The sequence below is a fragment of the Rissa tridactyla genome, chromosome 3, assembly GCF_028500815.1.
Source record: "Rissa tridactyla isolate bRisTri1 chromosome 3, bRisTri1.patW.cur.20221130, whole genome shotgun sequence".
NCBI lineage: Eukaryota > Metazoa > Chordata > Aves > Charadriiformes > Laridae > Rissa > Rissa tridactyla.
In genome coordinates this window covers 10,281,730-10,299,501 of record NC_071468.1, presented here as the reverse complement: position 1 = coordinate 10,299,501, position 17,772 = coordinate 10,281,730, and the positions used below count along the sequence as shown (strand labels likewise).

Genomic DNA, 17,772 nt, shown 5'->3' with positions numbered 1-17,772 from the left:
CCTTGACTTGCCCAGGCCCTGCTCTGCTTCACAGCTGCACCTCTTCCCTTCTCCTTCTCTCACGTCAGGGACCTCGGGGACTCACACCTATAGAATCATAGAATGGTTTGGGTTGGGAGGGACCTTAAAGATCATCTAGTCGTCTAGTTCCAACCCCCCTGCCCTGGGCAGGGACACCTCCCACTAGACCAGGCTGCTCAAAGCCCCATCCAGCCTGGCCTTGAACACTTCCAGGGATGGGGCAGCCACAGCTTCCCTGGGCAACCTCTTCCAGTGCCTCACCACCCTCAGACTAAAAAATTTCTTCCTGGTATCTAATCTAAATCTCTCCTCTTCCAGTTTGAAGCTATTATCTCTCATCCTATCACCACATGTCCCATAAAAAGTCCCTCCCCATCTTTCCTGTAGGCCCCCTCCAGGTACTGGAAGGCTGCTATAAGGTCTCCCTGGAGCCTTCTCTTCTCCAGGCTGAACAACCCCAACTCTCTCAGCCTGTCCTCGTAGCAGAGGTGCTCCAGCCCTCTCATCATCTTCGTGGCCCTCCTCCGGACCCGCTCCAACAGGTCCGTTTCTTTCCTGCGCTGAGGGCTCCAGAGCTGGATGAGGTACCCCAGGTGGGGTCTCACCAGAGCGGAGCAGAGGGGCAGAATCCCCTCCCTGGACCTGCTGGCCACGCTGCTTCTGAGGCAGCCCGCGATACGGTTGGCCCTTCGGGAACCCACCACTGAGGGGCTCCGACGGGCCTCGCGTGGGGAACCGGCCCTGGGGAACCGGACGCGTCCGGCCTCTCCTCACGGAGGAACCCCCGGCGCCGAGGCCTGTCCCAGGCCCCGGGCGCTACCCCTCGCCCCGCGGGGAGTACGACGGGGCGCGGAGGCGGCGCAGCCCGAACGGCGCCTGCGCAGCGGGAGGGGCGGGGCGGTGTCGTCGCCATGGCGGGGCCGGCGGCGGCGTGAGTGCGGGTGGGTGGCGGGAACGGCCGGGAACTGTGCCGCGTACCGGGCGGGGGGGCACGGCGGGCGCGGAGATCCGTGTGTGAGGGGGCGCGATGGCGGCGGGTGGGGCGGGCCGGGCCGGGCCGGGCCGGGCCGGGCCGGGCCCGCGCAGAGCCGGGCTGCCCGCCGGCCTGTGCCGCGGCCCGGCACCTGGCTGCCGCAGAGCACCGCCCGCCCTCGGCCGCGCAGGCGGAAGAATTAATCCCGGTTCTCTTCAGGAAAATGGGGGTTAGGGGGTTTGTGCCGGCAGGCTGCTGCTCCTCCATCCCCCTCCCCGTCCCTCCAGCCTCCCCTTTCCCGCGGCGGAGGCTTCTGTCTCCTCCAAGGACCGTCCGGTTCCTGCCGCTTTCCTGCCGTGGCCTGCTTTGAGCTCTGGGGTAGCTGCCGTGGGGGCCTTTCGGGGCCTTTCTGGCACCGGGGAGGCGGGAGTAATCGCCCCGTATATGTTCACTAATTGCCACTTACATCCCCGTGCCTGCTGATAAAAGCCGGAAAGATTTTTTTCCATTTTTCGCAATGCCATTTCCCTGATTTCTGTTTCATGGCGGCCTACGGTTCCTTTTCCCCTACGCCGATTGGTTCTTCATGTGTGTTTGTGCCTGTGGTGTTGCTTTCCTCCATTTTTGTAAAACTTTGCCTTGCCTGTTTTTGGCAATACTCCGTAATCACCTTGAATTTGGATTCCTCCCCCTCTGTACGCCTCCTGAATTCGTATCCTCCACAGATCACATATGCGTCAAAACCTTTAGTCAACTTCATCAGTTGGTTTGCTTTCTCTTCTTCATTACGCTATCAAAAAAAAAGAAAGGTATAATGTAATTTGCTCCCCGTAAATCACTGCTGACTGTTTTTTAATCATCTGGATGATGTTGTGTGGGTGCTGGCGGATTTCCTGCGTTGTGGTTTCTTTCCTGGTATTGGAGCTGGGGAGGTCACTCTAATTCCCTGGATCTTCCGTCTTGCCTTTTAAACACTGATATTAAATTGCCCTTGTCCAGTCTTCTGGGACCTTCACCATCCAGGAACTAACAAAGATACCTGCAGATGATTTGGGTTGCCCAGAGAGGTTGTGGGATCTCCATCCTTGTAGGTTTTCAAGATGCAGGTGGATATAGCCCTGGGCATCATGGTGGGTCCCCGTAGCTGCCTGTGCTTTGAGCAGGAGTTTGGATGAGAGACCTCTTGAGGTCCCTTCCTACCTCAATTTATTTAGCTTCTCTGAACTCTCCGTCTTAGTTCTCTTCTTATTCCTTCTTAGGCCTCAGTAGCAATGGGGAAGAGAAGGTTTGTGCAGCTTCATGTCTTAAAATTAGCTGTAGAGCTCAATGACATGCTGAAGAAGGATGGATATGTTCCTTCTGAACCATTGGGAGAGTAGTGTGCAGTCTCATAGGCATCCAGCAGCCATGGAGGCATTTGATGGTTAGGACCAGCAACATGGGAGAGAGGGATTTTGCTGCTAGGTCCAATTTTACAAGTGGTTTGCAGGTGAATCCCAGATATTTGAATGCAGGATTCTACATTGTCCTACTGGAATAAATGTAAGCATTTAACTGCAAGTTTCCCTGGGTTAGTTGAGATAGATTTGAGCACTGAAGACAGCAGCTGATATCTCAGCCTTACTCCAGATGCTGAAGGAGCTGCAGGCATACATCCTTTTACTTGCCAGCAGTAGTCTGTCACTCCCTGTGTGTAAGTTTTTTTACCCGGCTGTTTGTTGCAGTGACATACTGCTTACTTTGACTATTATGCCCAACTTTCTTATCACAGATCTAAAGCAACCAACACTTAAATATTTAACTAATGCTCAAGTCAAGTTTGCCCCTGTAAGTCCCATATCAAGTAACCATCATACTCTTAGATCCTTCCAGCAGGTTTAGAAAATAAAACATATCTTTTCTTTTCTGTTGGTTATAGGAGTGATGTGGGAAACACCTGTTCTGTGTGAAGGACAAGAAATAGAACATTTGCTAAAGGGAAGAAACAAAATATCTGATAAATGGAAGCCATGAAGATATCAAAGCGGTTCTTCGCTTTTGGGATTTTGGCGTGCATAGCTTTTTATGTTGCATACATAAAATGGCACTTGGATTCCAAACCAGTCGTGGGAGCAACAGAAGGAATTGCTGAAAGCAGGGGAGACAAACTGCACCATCAGGCAGTGACCACAGATCCCTCAGTCTTCTACGGAATTATGTTTGACGCAGGAAGCACAGGAACTCGCATCCATATTTTTAAATTTACACAGCAGCCAAAAGGTATGGCCTGCTCATTACATGACAGATTAAGTCTTCCATAGCATCTAGAGCAGATTATTCATGGTTCTTTTCTAGGGATTACTTGAACAAACATGCTTCATCTCTTTCTACAGAGCCATCAGGAAGTGTGCTATGATTGAAGCATGTGGGTTTGGATGAAATTATGAAAAAATTCAATGAGGAGAAAATGCTATAATGTCAGAATGTGAACTAAATAGCAGCTGTACCTTTAGAATGGTGCCTTGAAGAAGAGCAGTTTTTCATCACACTGCTTGATGGAAGAGAGGATTATGAATTCAAACTGCCTCATTCCCCCAGATTTTCACCATGAGGTTGTTCACTGTCTCCAGTTCCTGGCAGCAAGCTGCTTTTCTCTGCAGTCGGCTTTAGTGCATCCTTGACTTCAGTGTTGGATTTAAATGGCAGAACTTCACTGTTTGATTTAAATTGCTGTGTATTGCACCTGGACAGAAAGCATTGCTGAGAAGCAAGACAGAAGCGTTCAAAAAAAGCTCAAGTTTTCCTCTGGAGTCATAAGCTTAATTTGTTTAGGTGTTGTCAGCTCCTAGTTGTGAAACTCTTAAAGATGAAAGAACTCGTGTAGATGCTGTTAGTAGGTGATCTGAGGATGCTTTTAAGGATTAGCAGTGTGGTGTATGGGGTGATTGGCCTGTGGGGAGCACCTTAGGTTTGCAGAATGGGCTACTGCAAGGCTTAGCCACCAAAGGTGTTAAACAACAGTCCGTGAATTTCCTTCCTTCAGTATATTCCCAAGTCTTTGCTTCTTCCTTGCCTGCTTCTCGTTAAACACAATTTCAGAATATATTGCAGGAAGCTTCATGGAGTGTAGTTGAGTACAGGAGGAGGATATTGTCAAGCTCGTGTTGTCTTGCCCGCAGGTTCATATATAGGTTGTCTATGCCGCAGGTTCCCAAAATACAAAGGGCTGGCTCCCTCTACTGCCATTGAAGGTGGTGGCCAAGCTTTCACTGAGTTTTGCTGGAGTCAAGTTTAGCCAGAACAGAGCATGCTGAAACGTGTGGTCTTTGTTACTGGTGCAGTTTGGAAAGCTGCACATGGCAGGTGTAAGGGCTCAAAGAGAACTTGCGCCCATGCGGTGATTGTCTGATGAGCATGACAAATAGGTGCATAGTGGACACCAGCACCTGAAAAACAGTCATGACTTTTAAAAATGGTTTTCTCAGGAGCTGTAGCAGGGGTTGTATTTAAAGGTCAAGTGGCTGCTGATAGTTCATTAGACAGAGGCTTCAATTGACTTCCATTAGCACATAATGATGTAATTTGTAAAATGTTTTTGAGTATGCAAAATTATTTGTACCGTTACTGATTTTGGAATACTGCTTTTGAACAGAGACTCCCAAATTAACCCATGAGACGTTTAAAGCACTGAAGCCAGGTCTATCCGCATATGCCGATGATGTCGAAAAGGTAATTTTGTTTCTGTTACTGTAAAAGTTTGTGCCCCAAAACCTCCTGTTGTGATATGTCCTGCAAATCACATCTTGCTGTGGTGCAGTACGCTGCTGAACTGTCTCAGTTCAGGGAAGTGTCTCCGAATGATACAAGCCCACAGTAAAAGTTGGTCAATGTGCAGAGGAGCGAGGAACAGAAAGCATCTAGTTCTGCTTGGTGATGCTGTTAATTAAGCACAGTGGATGTTTTTCCTATCACTGCCTTAAGAATTTTGATGAGCTTAAGAAAATGACACAAGAGCTGTGTTGGATTGGAGCAGAGCCTTCTCCAGAAGTGAAAGGAATTGGGTTATCAGAAAGAGAGTCTAACAGGCCAAGTGCTAAGTGACTTTTCTCCCATCTCCCTCACCTTCTGGCTCGCAGGGATTTAGGGGCTTCCGGGGCCAGACTTACACCCAGCTCATAGTGTTTTACTGTTTCCAAAGGCCTTTTTTTTCCCAAGGATTTGTCATACTGCCTTTTGAGACTTGTAGCCAAAACATTCAGTGGCAGAGAGTTGTGTGTGACTGTTTGAAAAAGTGACTCTTCCTGTTTGTTTTTAACCTGTTGCTGGATAATCCGCGTTACATCCACCAGGTCTCACGCTGTAGGAGACAGTGAGTCCTCCACCTTCTCCTGACCCCTTGTGATATTCACTTGTCTCCATTCCACACTGACAGTGAATCATACTTCTGATCACTCTTTTGCCCTTCAAGAAAGGCAAATCTAAAGAGTTTCTAAGATGCCTTTTTTTGTTCTTTCTCCACTCACAGAGTGGCCAGGGAATAAAAGAGCTCCTGGAGGTGGCGAAGAAGGAAGTTCCTATGGAGCTGTGGAAGTTTACTCCTCTGGTCCTGAAAGCCACAGCTGGCCTACGGTTGCTGCCGGGAGAGAAAGCTCAGAAGTTGCTGGATAAGGTACTATTTCTTGTCTTACAGCTTGCTTTCCAGAAACTTTACAGCAAAATTTGGTCCCTTCTGTGTAAGGTACATACTCCTTTATCTTGATGTACATGAGCCATTCCTATCATTTAACCCTGAAAGCAGTGCCGAGCCAACTCATCTCAAGTAGCGTTGGGGGGTGAAGTTGCGTGAGTACAAGCACAGAGGGATGACGACAGCTCCGAATAAGCCTGGAGATCATAGAATGATAGAATCATAGGACGGTTTGAGTTGGAAGGGACCTTAAAGATCATCTAGTTGCAACCCCCCTGCCCTGGGCAGAGACACCTCCCACTAGACCAGGCTGCTCAAAGCCCCATCCAGCCTGGCCTTGAACACTTCCAGGGATGGGGCAGCCACAGCTTCCCTGGGCAACCTCTTCCAGTGCCTCACCACCCTCAGACTAAAAAATTTCTTCCTGGTATCTAATCTAAATCTCTCCTCTTCCAGTTTGAAGCTATTATCTCTCATCCTATCACCACATGTCCCATAAAAAGTCCCTCCCCATCTTTCCTGTAGGCCCCCTCCAGGTACTGGAAGGCTGCTATAAGGTCTCCCTGGAGCCTTTTCTTCTCCAGGCTGAACAGCCCCAACTCTCTCAGCCTGTCCTCGTAGCAGAGGTGCTCCCTCCATCCTCTCATCATCTTTGTGGCCCTCCTCTGGACCCACTCCAACAGGTCCATTTCTTTCCTGCGCTGAGGGCTCCAGAGCTGGATGAGGTACCCCAGGTGGGGTCTCACCAGAGCGGAGCAGAGGGGCAGAATCCCCTCCCTGGACTTGCTGGCCACGCTGCTTCTGATGCAGCCTGATGACATATAATGTAACGAGTGTAATGAGACACTCCTGCCAGTCACCACAGGCTTGTTCTTACTGAGGGTGTTTGTTGGTGGTTTTGACCAGGATGCTGCTATTTTGAGAAAAGCTCTCTGCTATTTGATTGGTCGTGTTATCAGCCTCCTGCTGCAAGGTTACTCCTTCATATTGATTGGAAATAACGTAAATTGTATTTATAGGCATGTCAAATGTGTTTAATATTTTAAAATATTATAAAAATAAACAAAATATTATGTTCTAGAGCTTTCTGCTGCAGGAAAAGTTTAAGTGTGCACTAAGCGTAGTCTTTTTCTAAGCAATAATTGAAAGGAAGAAATGTGGTGTGGTAGAAACCCATGTCTGTATTGTTCTCTGCTCCCTGTAAGCTGGCCCGTTCTTTTCCACGCTGAATTTCAGCTGGAACTGCTGCAGTTGTTGCTTTAGAGGACTCTGGAAATCTAGGGGTTTGCTGCCTCATGTAGGATGTAGTGTAGAGGACCTCCAACAACCAACATGCTCCTGTTAAAAAAGCCGTTCCCTGGGGCATTGCTGGAAGTCAGGGTGTTTATCTCCTGCCTCCCCCGTGCGTATATAATACGCTGTGGCTCACCAATTGCAGCAAAGTAAAATGAGTTCCCTTCCCTACCCGTGTCCATCCCTTGTTAATGGCATTTCTGAGCAGCCTTCATGCTTGAAAACCCACACATCCATCCCTGTCTCTGCACCAAACTGCAGAGCCAGCATGTAAATCACTGACCTTTTATAGCAAAGTGCAGGCTGATGCTTATTGGGCTCTTGTACTTCAAACAAAGTGGTGAGCAGCAGTCAGGATCTGGCCCAAGAAGAGGAGCGGTTGTGTAAAACTGGAGTTTTAAAAAAACACTTGCTTTCCAGCTGAAAAAAAGATTTCTCTGAATCTAGCTTTTATTTGAACTACAGGTGAAGGAGATTTTTCAGGCCTCCCCCTTCTTTGTGAGGGACAACTGCGTGTCAATAATGAATGGAACCGATGAAGGTAGGCTGACTTGTGGAGACCCTTTCTGCAATCCTGGAGATTCCTGCTGTGCTGTGACAAGTCCCCAGTCACTGTAGTGGGAACTCACAAGCAGCGGGTTTGACACAGTTTTTACGCTGCCTCGGGCAGTGCCTGCCAAAGAGATCTTGTGCTGCGTTTTCCGATTTGAAGTCCTGAACTCTGTCCTGATTTTTAAAGCTCTGAGTACTGGGCAGTTCCTGTGGGATCACCAGGAAGCCACTGTGCAGTCAGCGCTTCTGGAAACATTTCTGAATTATCTGCTTGTTGAGATGGTGTTCAACAATGGGTTTTGCACACCCTGCTCTTGACAGTGCTCATCAGAGCTTTCTGGAAATATTTGGTCATAATGTTAATTATAACTTATCTAATGAGTGTGATTGTGAATTCAGTCTCAAAAAATGTTATGTAGAGAAGAAAATACAGGCTGAGGTAAGTTGATGCTTATCAAAAAACGCTGAGGACAGAACCCAGAGTCAGTATGGATTTAAAATAATTTGAAGAAACATGTCTAAATTCTAAGTAACTGAGTATTGAGATGTAGTTTAAGTCTGCTTAGAAACCAAGATTTAAAATAGCTGGAGCTGTTTGGAGCTGTTTATGAGTTTCTTTTTTACTGCTTAATGGAAGAAAGACGTCGTAATTCTTCTTTTTGTTTTGTTTTACAGTCATTAATAGCAGTGACAACATTGGTTCAGCCAAGGGTTGAACTGGACCATGTTCCCTAGCATGCCTTGAGTTTTAACCCCGTGGATAAATATTTGAATTTGTTAACATAAGGCCCACTAACTCATCTAATTTATGGAGAAAAGGTTTATAAAGCAAGAAAAGGACAGAAACAGTGTGGCTCACAAAAATGCTTAGAGGAAAATAGGAAAAATTGCAACACTGAAAAGATGAAAATTCTAAGTATTCAAAAGGAAAATCGAATGCCTGACATCAAACAAAAGCCCTACCAGTGGATGTTTTCCTGGGGCACGAACAATGTGAGTGGCAGTCATTTCCTTGTCTTTTAGTGAAGGTCTGAAGCCTTTGTGACTTCTCGCCTAAGTTTTTGACCTGCAAAATACAAAGCTCTCTAGGCGTTTCATATATGGGGCTTCTCTCACAAATATCGCATAAGGTCTGGTATAGAAGGTCATTCTCTTCGTTTAATGTATCTGATCTTGGGTTTTGACAGCTGTTGACAGTTGTGGAATCACTGGCTTTGGGGCAAGGTGTGTCAGGGGAGCTCAGCAGAGCCAGTCCTGTTCACCCTTCTTGAAGGTCCTTCTTGCTTAGCTCTCAGCTAGACATCCTTTGGAGACTTTGTATTAGAAGTCCTCCATTTGTGAAAAGGGGACGAGGGAGCTTGTGGCAGATGGTTTCTGGTGTCTTTGTTGTTGGATGACAAGCTCTGGTTTGCTGATTATTTTGTTTTGACGGTGCAGTTAAACTGAATGAGGAAACTTTAAAATGCCTCCAGCTAAACAGATCCTGAAGCAGGAAGACCTTGTAATATGGCTCACCTTAGTTGTTACTGTTGTTAGACAAAATGAAATGGTACGATCTAACAGCGCGTCTTCTGAATTTTTTTCTTATTAGGTATTTCAGCCTGGATCACAATAAATTTTTTAACAGGTAAGTGTGTACACAAGCATGTGCATTAAGATATGACGGATGCTGTGAAATTCATGCCGTTTTCTGCTCCTGTGTGGGATTTGCTTATTCATTGGGGTGGAGTGGGAGAAAGAGGGGTCTGGGAATAAGTCAGCATTGGTTTTGGCCTGGCCTATTTAAGTCATTTGGCCATTTACTTGACAGAGTGAGGACTTTAATCCCCTTTCCTAGGTGTTTAATGTAGCCTTTCTTTCAATTCCCTGTAGGGTACCAGAGCATTTTATTCCTTTTTAGAGTCTGCCACTAGCTCTGGCTAAATTTTTAATGTGGATATTCTAGATGTGCTTGGCAGCTGCACAGAGTGAAAGAAAGTGCTATGCTACTTCCTTACAGATTTATAACGTAGAAATACCACAAATGTTTACACTGCTGAGTTAGAAAAGGGTAGCTGAAGAGTAAAGAAAAAACCAAGCTGAAACCCTCTCTGACAATAAGCCAAGCAGTCTGCCGTCCGAGCGCTCTGTGGAGCACACACAGTGGGTAGAGCTATACCACAAGTGCTCTAAAGCTTTTTATGCTCACAGGAAATATCGGAAAGGTCAGAGATCTTCAAACATCAGCTATCATGAGGTGCACCGAGATAGTTGGCATAAACTAATCTTGTCAGGAGGGTGTATTTGAAGGATGAGAAAAACTGGATTTAAATGGAAGAGAGGTCTGGGCTGGCAGCAGGAAAAATTCCAAGAGTCTCTTAGGCCAGCGCTTTTCAGTCTGTCATCCCCTTGGCCATAGGAATCTGCAAAATATCACTAAGGGATCAGGGAGAGGTGGCCAAGAAAACCACATTCCTCTCTGTTACAAAGTGGTTACCAAAGTAGAGTTTGCAAAAGAGTCCTTGCATCCACTGAAAAACGTTTAGGATTCCGATAACCAAAGCTGCTGAAATTAGGGCATGAACAGCCACCAGAGAAATAAGAGAAACTGTCACTTGAAGATTTTCAAGTAACCCTGATAAAGCCAAAATAAGTGCCCAGTAGATGATGGTATAATTTGGTGCTGGATGGAAGCTGACAGATGGAGTTAGATTGTCCTCTTTCTTTACTACTGTACTTCTGATTTTGTCCCTAGCCGGTTTCTCACAGAGCCCACCATGGCTTTCTCTGTTCTGTCACACATTTCAGGTAGCCTAGATGATCCGCAGAAGAGAAGTGTAGGGATGCTGGATTTGGGTGGTGGATCAACACAGATCACCTTCCTTCCACGCACTGAGGTAATGTGATCGTGCACACTGTTGGGAAATGCTGGTGCAGAAATCGGTAACTGCTCAGATTTGCTTCCCTTGGAAACAGACCAAGAGTATGTCAGTGTGACGTGAAGCCACGCTTCTGATGGAACAACCCAGGTCACTTGGTAACATCTGCCTTGTTATAGTCAGTCACGGAGACATTCACAACGCTTTGTCAGTCCTCTTACTCCAACTCCACGGGTCGGTGGTGTATGTGGTGAATCAGCCAGGGCTGCTTTATCTTGAGGAAAATGCAGTCTTTCCCTGAGCGCCTTAATCCTTGACTCTTAGTTTGTGCTGCTTGTAATGAAGAACTCAAAGGCAATGCTGTTAATGAATTCAAGTCCAACATCTGGCCTGTATTGGGTTTTAAGAACACAGTAAGATCCCTTCTCAATCCTTGTTTCTGGTTTTCCTGAATTCACTCAGATGCAAATGAACGCTTTCTAAGAAACAACTGTTATTATGCGGTAAAAAATACATGCTGGTGTTTGTCATTTCGGCTTCCTGTTGTGGCATTTTTATAGGTGTTCTGTGAGCGTAAGCCCTGTGGATGTGGAGTTGTAAGGCTCTGGCCTGAGCAGAGACGCTGTTCATAGTAAAGCTGCACAAAAGCAGAGGGTTGGGATGCTGTATCTTGTGTCCCAGCCTGGGCTAATCAAAGCATTGTGCTCTTAGAGCAGAATGACAGGGGATGCGAAGAGCCCAGGATGTGGAAATTCTGGTCTTAGAGGTGGTGTTAAGATAGGAACAGCGTGAATAGCATCGTGGCGTGAGCTTTGCTCCCCACTAACGTGCTAGCCGTGCTGGTGCACTTGGGGAAGAGGCTGCAAAGTGCTTTGGATAATTATTACCCTTTCATTTCTTCAGACCGCAGGCTGGTCCTCACTCTGTTCCTTGGCAAGCGCAGTGATGTGCTTTTCCTCTAGCTTGGGGAAGTTCACAGCTGAATTCACTTGAGTAGGAAGTGAATGCGTGCCTGGCTTTCATATTATTTTGTACACAGTCTTCCCTAGTAAATAGAGAAGAGGCAGCTGCTGTAGCCTCTTGACAAAAGCAGTTAAGAGCTGGAATAAGGGTTTCTTTTTAAATAAAATGATTGTGTTATGCACCAATTTGTTGTGGATACAAATAGAAATATAACCACTTTAGACTGACGCTATTTTAGCTCCAGCTTTTGTGGTTGTCCTGTGTATCAGTGGTCAAATCAAAATACTTGCAAATTCATCATTCTCTGAACCATGCTAGGATCGTTTCATTTTTTTCCTAATGTTTTGGAGGATTGCGTTGTTGATGGCTGCTGGCCGAAACCTTGCAGTGACACCTTTTTCTCCCTCCAGGCAACTCTCCAGACATCACCAGCTGGCCATACAACTTCATTTCAGATGTTTAACAACACCTACAAGCTGTATTCGTACAGGTTGGTTGTGGGAAGGAGAGCATGCTGTAGAGATAGAAGCTTTCTACGAAGCCAGTGAGATCTAGGTGTTCTGCTGAAGTGGGGTCCTTGCAAATGGGTCCTGGGAAGAAGCAGAGAAACCTGAGCCACGTCATTGTGGTGGATTAACCTTGGCTGCCCCGCCAGGTGCCCACCAAGCCACTCTATCACTCCCCTTCCATCAACAGGACAGGGGGAAGAAAATATGACAAAAAGCTCATGGGTAAAGGTAAGGACAGGGAGGTCACTTACCAGTTACTGTCATGGGCAAAACAGACTCAGCTTAGAGAATTTAATTTAATTTATTGCCAATTGAACAGTAGGATAATGAGAAATAAGAACAAAATCAAAACCATTCCATCAGAATCATTCCAGCCACCTCTTCCTGCTTCCCAGGCTCAGCTTCACTCCAAACTCTTCTACGGCCTCGCTGCTGAGCGGCGCAGGAGGATGAATGGGGGTTGCAGTCAGTTCATAACGCTTTGACTCTGCCATTCCTTCCTCCTCGCTGTCTTCCCCAGCTCCCAGTGTTTTGGCAGAGGGAAGCAGCTCCTTCCCACCTGTTTGCTGTGAGGTGTGTTTGGGCTCAAAAAGGAATCAATTCTGTATGCTAGAGGCTGTGCTGCCTTTGAGGAAGGTAGGAGAAATGTTAGGGGGATGCCTTTGGCGTTCCCAGTTCTTCGAGAGACAGATTACCATTGACAGCTATCGCCTGTGCTTTTTCAAAGAGAGATTATCCTTTTGGGTGTAAGGGTAATACGAGAGTGGGTTGTCACACTGTCCCACTTACACGCATTAGCTGCCGACTCGAGCCATTTTGCTGGGACCATGTAGAGGAGATTGGCATGTCCCAACTAAGTTGTCAGTGGAGTATCAGAGGAAGGATGTTTTCGTTGTTCACGGAGGCTTTTATCCCTTTGCAGTTACCTGGGACTCGGGCTGATGTCAGCAAGGCTCGCCATTTTAGGAGGAGTTGAGGGAAAACCCTGTAAGTTATGGGCACTCCTCAAGTCTTGGCTCTGAGCTTAGGGTACGTAGCCCTGTTGTGGGGGGAGGAGTTGTCTGCCCCCCTCCCACTGGGCTCCAGGTTCCTGAGTGGTATGTGGACTCCTGTCACCGTGGCTGGGTGCATTTGAGACAAGTGCAGGAGGTGACACTGCTAGATCCCAGGAGGCCTGGATTCTTGCCAGCCCTGGCGGGGCGTGGGACATCTGAGCCATGACCGGGGCTTGGAGGTGCCTCGCTGAGGCTGTGGGACTGTATGGAGCAGGGCTGGGGGTGAGGGATCTGCAATTAACTCCGTATGTTTTTCCCTAATGTGGCTTCGGTTTACTTCTGCAGTAGGAGAAGGGGAGGAATTGATCAGCCCTTGTTTACCACCTGGCTTCAAATCTGAATGGCAACATGCTGAGATAGTGTACAAAATTGAAGGACAGAAGGCAGGTATAGTGATTTATCACTCTTCCTATCTAGGCCAGCATGCTATTAGGAGAGTAACTGATATGCTCTCAGCCTCTTGCAGAGACACTGGATTCTCTTTTTACTGTTCTGTCTGGCTCCTCTTGACGTGCTGTTAAAGAGATTCTGCAGCTCTTCCCTCTCGTGCCGTGGTGCGTCTGTCCAGTCAGTAAAGCTGCTACTAGTAATGCAGATGGAGTTGAGCAATCCCTAAACAGGTCTTTCAAAATCCATCTGCCTCAAATGATGCTGTCCTCTGATCTGTTGCATACTTAGTCCCAACCCGAGGACGTAAGTGTTGCCACTGGAAGAAGATGGAGATTTCAGTTCTCTGCAAAGAGCTTATGAAGTGCTATTGTGCAAAAGGGAGCCTGTTTCCTGGCAGATCCTAAATAAATTTTATGTGTATTTAACTCTCTGCCTATAACGTGCTGGGTTTCTTTGCCTTCTTTTAGGTGAGCCTCTGTATGAGACTTGTTCTAACAAAGTGGCAAAGATGCTCTACAAAAAAGTGCATAAAGCTGAGGAAGTGAAGGACTTGGATTTTTACACTTTCTCCTACTACTATGACCTTGCAGCAGAGGTTGGTCTCATAGGTACGTTTGCTCCTGTTTCGTTTCATTTTAAATGACAAGTTGCAGAAGAAATGGTGGCACTTGTACACATCGTGGTGCTTTGCTAAGCTGTCACGGAACTTAGTCTTTTGTTATACCGCTGTCAGCTCTGGTCTCGACTGGGTATTGAATGCTGTTTAATTTCTATGGAGAAGGGACTGCAACTTCTGGTAATGTTTTTGTAACCAAACTGTCTGCATTTCAGAAATCGTTGTTGTCTGATTAACTCTACAATCCAAAACAGAAAAAAAGCCCTCATAACGATAAACAAACTTCTCGGGCGGTAAAGCAGCAAAGTGATCTCGGGCTGTGTGTTTTGCTTCACTGACCTTTTTAGATGGAATGAAGATTTTCAGATAATTCCACATGTGTTCAGAATGCATCTCCTCTCTTTTCCAGTGCTATGCTGGTGCACAGAAGGCTGTTGTGTTCAGCGCTAGAAAGCAGGTGATGAGAACTCAAGCTAGCTGGGACAAACACCCCCCCCCCCCCCTCCTCAGCCACTTTGTTTTACAAATAATATCAGATTTAATATGTTGGGACAGCACCACTGCCCTGTCAGATCTGGTCAAAGGTGTTCAGGCAGCACAGACTTGGGGACAAGGTGGGAGAGTCTGTAAACTATGTTTCTTGAGGAAACGAGGCTAAAAGTTCATCATAAAACAAGGCTTTTCAATCTATATTAAGAATCCTTTAAAGCTTCTTTCACCTTTAAAGCAAGTGTGAGCTTTGTCATTGGTTTCAGTGGCTCAAGGTTTGATTTCCAAACAACTGTTATGACTTGAATCTGCAATTGCCCTTATACAAAAACCATAAAAGACCACGTTGTTGTTTTTTTCTTTCAGATAAAGAAAAAGGAGGAAGCTTAACTGTCGGTGACTTCGAAATTGCAGCTAAATACGGTGAGTAAAATACAATCAAACAAACGCTCGTAATTGTGTGTAAATTCATACTCGGGTGGCAAATGTGTGGCATGCTAACAAGCCTGATACTTTGAAGTAAATATTGAGCACCTCTCTTGAGCACCTCTCTCCACAGCATCTTACCAATGTTTCTGATTATTTCTGAAAATCTCAACTATTTATATATTAATTCTTGCTTTTGCAGCCCACATAAGGCACATCTTATAATACTTATATTTCAAAACTCTCTCAAGAATTACTAATAAACTTGCCAGCTAACAGTTGTCCTGAAATCACGCTTTCAGAATTGATGTGGGGGTTCTCATCCTGTTAGGATAACCTGTTCTCGTCTAGTTAATTTTTTCTTTTTTGTCTCAAGGTTTGTTCACATGCTTGATTGTTAATCGGAAAAGGGGGAAAACCAGTTCATAGCATTTCACTTCATCAGCTGCACAGAGAGCTGCTTGTGCAGATTTACAAATGTAAACATTCTTTTCTTAATACCACGAACTCAGGCTTTGATCGAATTGACATGGGCTTTTTGTTAAGCTTTATGAATGACTGAACAGTTGTTGCAGCTCTGATTTTTGTGTAATTCATCCTGAGAAAGGAAGTGGGGTTTATTTCGTTTGTCTTTTCTTTTTCGTTTGTCTTTTCTTTTTCGTTTGTCTTTTCTTTTTCGTTTGTCTTTTCTTTTTCGTTTGTCTTTTCTTTTTCGTTTGTCTTTTCTTTTTCGTTTGTCTTTTCTTTTTCGTTTGTCTTTTCTTTTTCGTTTGTCTTTTCTTTTTCGTTTGTCTTTTCTTTTTCGTTTGTCTTTTCTTTTTCGTTTGTCTTGTCTTTTGTCTTGTTTTTTTTCCTTTGGTTTTGTCAACATTTGTTGAGTGCTTACGCTCGAGAAACATGACACGCCTGAGGTTGCCCAGATTTTTAAAGGCTTGTAGTAGATAGAAGAAAAGTTGGAGGCCCTTTTCATCCTTTCCTGGAGAGATACAAGAACCTCAGCTGTCTTAGGGGAGAGGCAGAAGGCCTTGATCTTCCTTCCCAGTGTCCCAAAGCTTTTCTGCTTCTGCTGTTGCGTGCGTGTCATTTCAACCCCATTGTAACGGGTTCCGTCACTGCGCAACTCAACTGACAAGAGGTGTTTTATGGATTCATTTGAGGTTTTTCAAAGCTGGGCTGATGCTAGGCCTGAGCCCACAGTGCGCATTCAGACACTGTTTTCTTTCTCCTTAGTATGCAAGACCATGGAAATCAGCCCCGGAAGCAGCCCTTTTCTCTGCATGGACCTCACGTACATCACCTTCCTCCTGCAAGAGCTGGGCTTCCCGAAGAACCAAGTCTTTAAGGTGATGCACAAAATGGATTGTTGGGGAGAGCGGGCAGGAGGGTGCCGAGGCAGCAGTCGTCATGCCAGTGCCTCGGTCCTTGATTTGCCTTCTTGCTACAACACATGCTCTGTGATTGAGGTTGGATGGTACACTGTGTTTTAACCTTTTCGTTTGATTATTTATATTTTTTCCCAGCTTGCCCGGAAAATTGACAATGTTGAAACGAGCTGGGCATTGGGAGCCACTTTTCATTACATCGACTCACTCAATAGGCTGCAGTACTAAAGCTCCGTGAAGGTGACTTTTGGGAATCTCAGTTTTTGGAAGCTCAACGTGGAAGAATCTGTTGAAGGGCCTGCTTTTGGCTTCCGGAGTCCTTTAGGAGGTCATCATCATCTAGGCCCCTTTCCTCTCACCCCCTGCCAAGTCCCCTCCATCACTCGCTCTTTTTTATAGTGCAGAGTGCAGTATCTAAAGAATGAGCCTTGATTTGACAGCGTCTGCAGTCAACTTGATGTAAAACTTGATCATTGTTGAAGGAAAACCAGGACTCGGCAGGACATCTATGATCTCTATGAGAAAAACACACCTTTTTAAAACATGCCTATACTGTGTGCTTGTACTGTGCCGAAGTCACTGTAGGAAATGGTCGCTCCAGAAGGAACTCTTTACCCTCCTGATTTCAGGGTGGTTTTTTTCCTGTTTGTCAGCATTTTTTCGTGATGATTTTTATTTTACTACTTCCGTGTTTGAGGGTGAACTTTTGTGTCTGTGCGTATGCAGAGACAGTGCATTTACACAGATGTGCTCCTGACAGGCAGCAGCTTTGAAATGCAGCGTGAAAGTCTCATCCCGGCTTTCCACTTGCTGAATGAGCAAAGCTCAGGAGCACCCTAGAAACTGGAATATGGACTTAGAGGCACGAATTGGAGCCTGTATGCCCTGTACAGCCTGATGTTGGTTCCCTGGCTGTTGGGAGATGGATGGTAGAAGACAACATCAGATTTGCTGGATCTAGATGAGCAAGGCCTGGGAGGTACAGGGCTAATGATGGATTTGAAGTTATAGAGGCGGTCAGGGAAAGATTGATGAACAAGATGCAGCCACAAAAATAAACCCTGAGCACGGCTTATTGGACCTCACAGACATTTGTGCCTTGGCAAGGTTGGTGCAGGGCCCGGGATGAATGCATTTTACATGGTGGTTTGGGTGCCGCTTCCTGCAGACGCTGTCTCACTGAAAAATGAATGTATTGTGGTTGCACTGAGCCGTGGCAGGGTAGCTGCAATGCACCACTCCAACACTGAACTGTACACCGGCTGGAAGTGATCTCGGAGGCAGCAGGAGCTGGAGAGGACGTGCTGCGCTATTTGTAATCTCACTGTGGAATTGTGTTGTATTCGTGTGGATGTTTAGAGCAGGCCCCAGTGGTCTTTTGGGGGTGCAAAAGAGCCCAGCCTCCCGGAGAGCCAGCAGTGCATGTCCCGACGCGTGGGCTTGTGGCCACAGCCTGGTCCCTTCCCTGGGGCAGCGAGATGTGGCACGGTGGCCTGCGGTGTTGCATGGCCGCTGCCTCTGCAGCTGAGTGTACAGGGGACACTTGAACCCCGCTGTGCTGACAATAAAACCCCAATTT

At 46.3% G+C, this 17,772-nt stretch overlaps 1 protein-coding gene across 3 annotated transcripts; it reads left to right on the top strand.

The window, feature by feature from the left end:
* Positions 1 to 856: 856 nt before the first annotated feature.
* ENTPD6 (ectonucleoside triphosphate diphosphohydrolase 6) lies at positions 857 to 17,762 on the top strand. Of its 3 annotated transcripts, none has more exons than XM_054196491.1 (14): positions 857 to 962; positions 2,913 to 3,253; positions 4,626 to 4,702; positions 5,499 to 5,642; positions 7,419 to 7,494; positions 9,097 to 9,132; positions 10,293 to 10,381; positions 11,737 to 11,816; positions 12,758 to 12,822; positions 13,176 to 13,277; positions 13,748 to 13,888; positions 14,752 to 14,808; positions 16,042 to 16,154; positions 16,332 to 17,762. In XM_054196491.1, exons 2-14 carry the CDS (start codon positions 2,995 to 2,997, stop codon positions 16,419 to 16,421), a joined length of 1,329 nt encoding a protein of 442 aa, XP_054052466.1. In that variant the 5' UTR covers positions 857 to 962; positions 2,913 to 2,994; the 3' UTR covers positions 16,422 to 17,762. The 3 variants fall into 3 exon arrangements, with proteins under 3 accessions (XP_054052466.1, XP_054052468.1, XP_054052467.1); XM_054196492.1 differs by having other exon boundaries at positions 933 to 952; XM_054196493.1 differs by lacking the exons at positions 16,042 to 16,154; positions 16,332 to 17,762 and adding an exon at positions 14,306 to 14,353.
* The last annotated feature ends 10 nt before the right edge of the window (positions 17,763 to 17,772 follow it).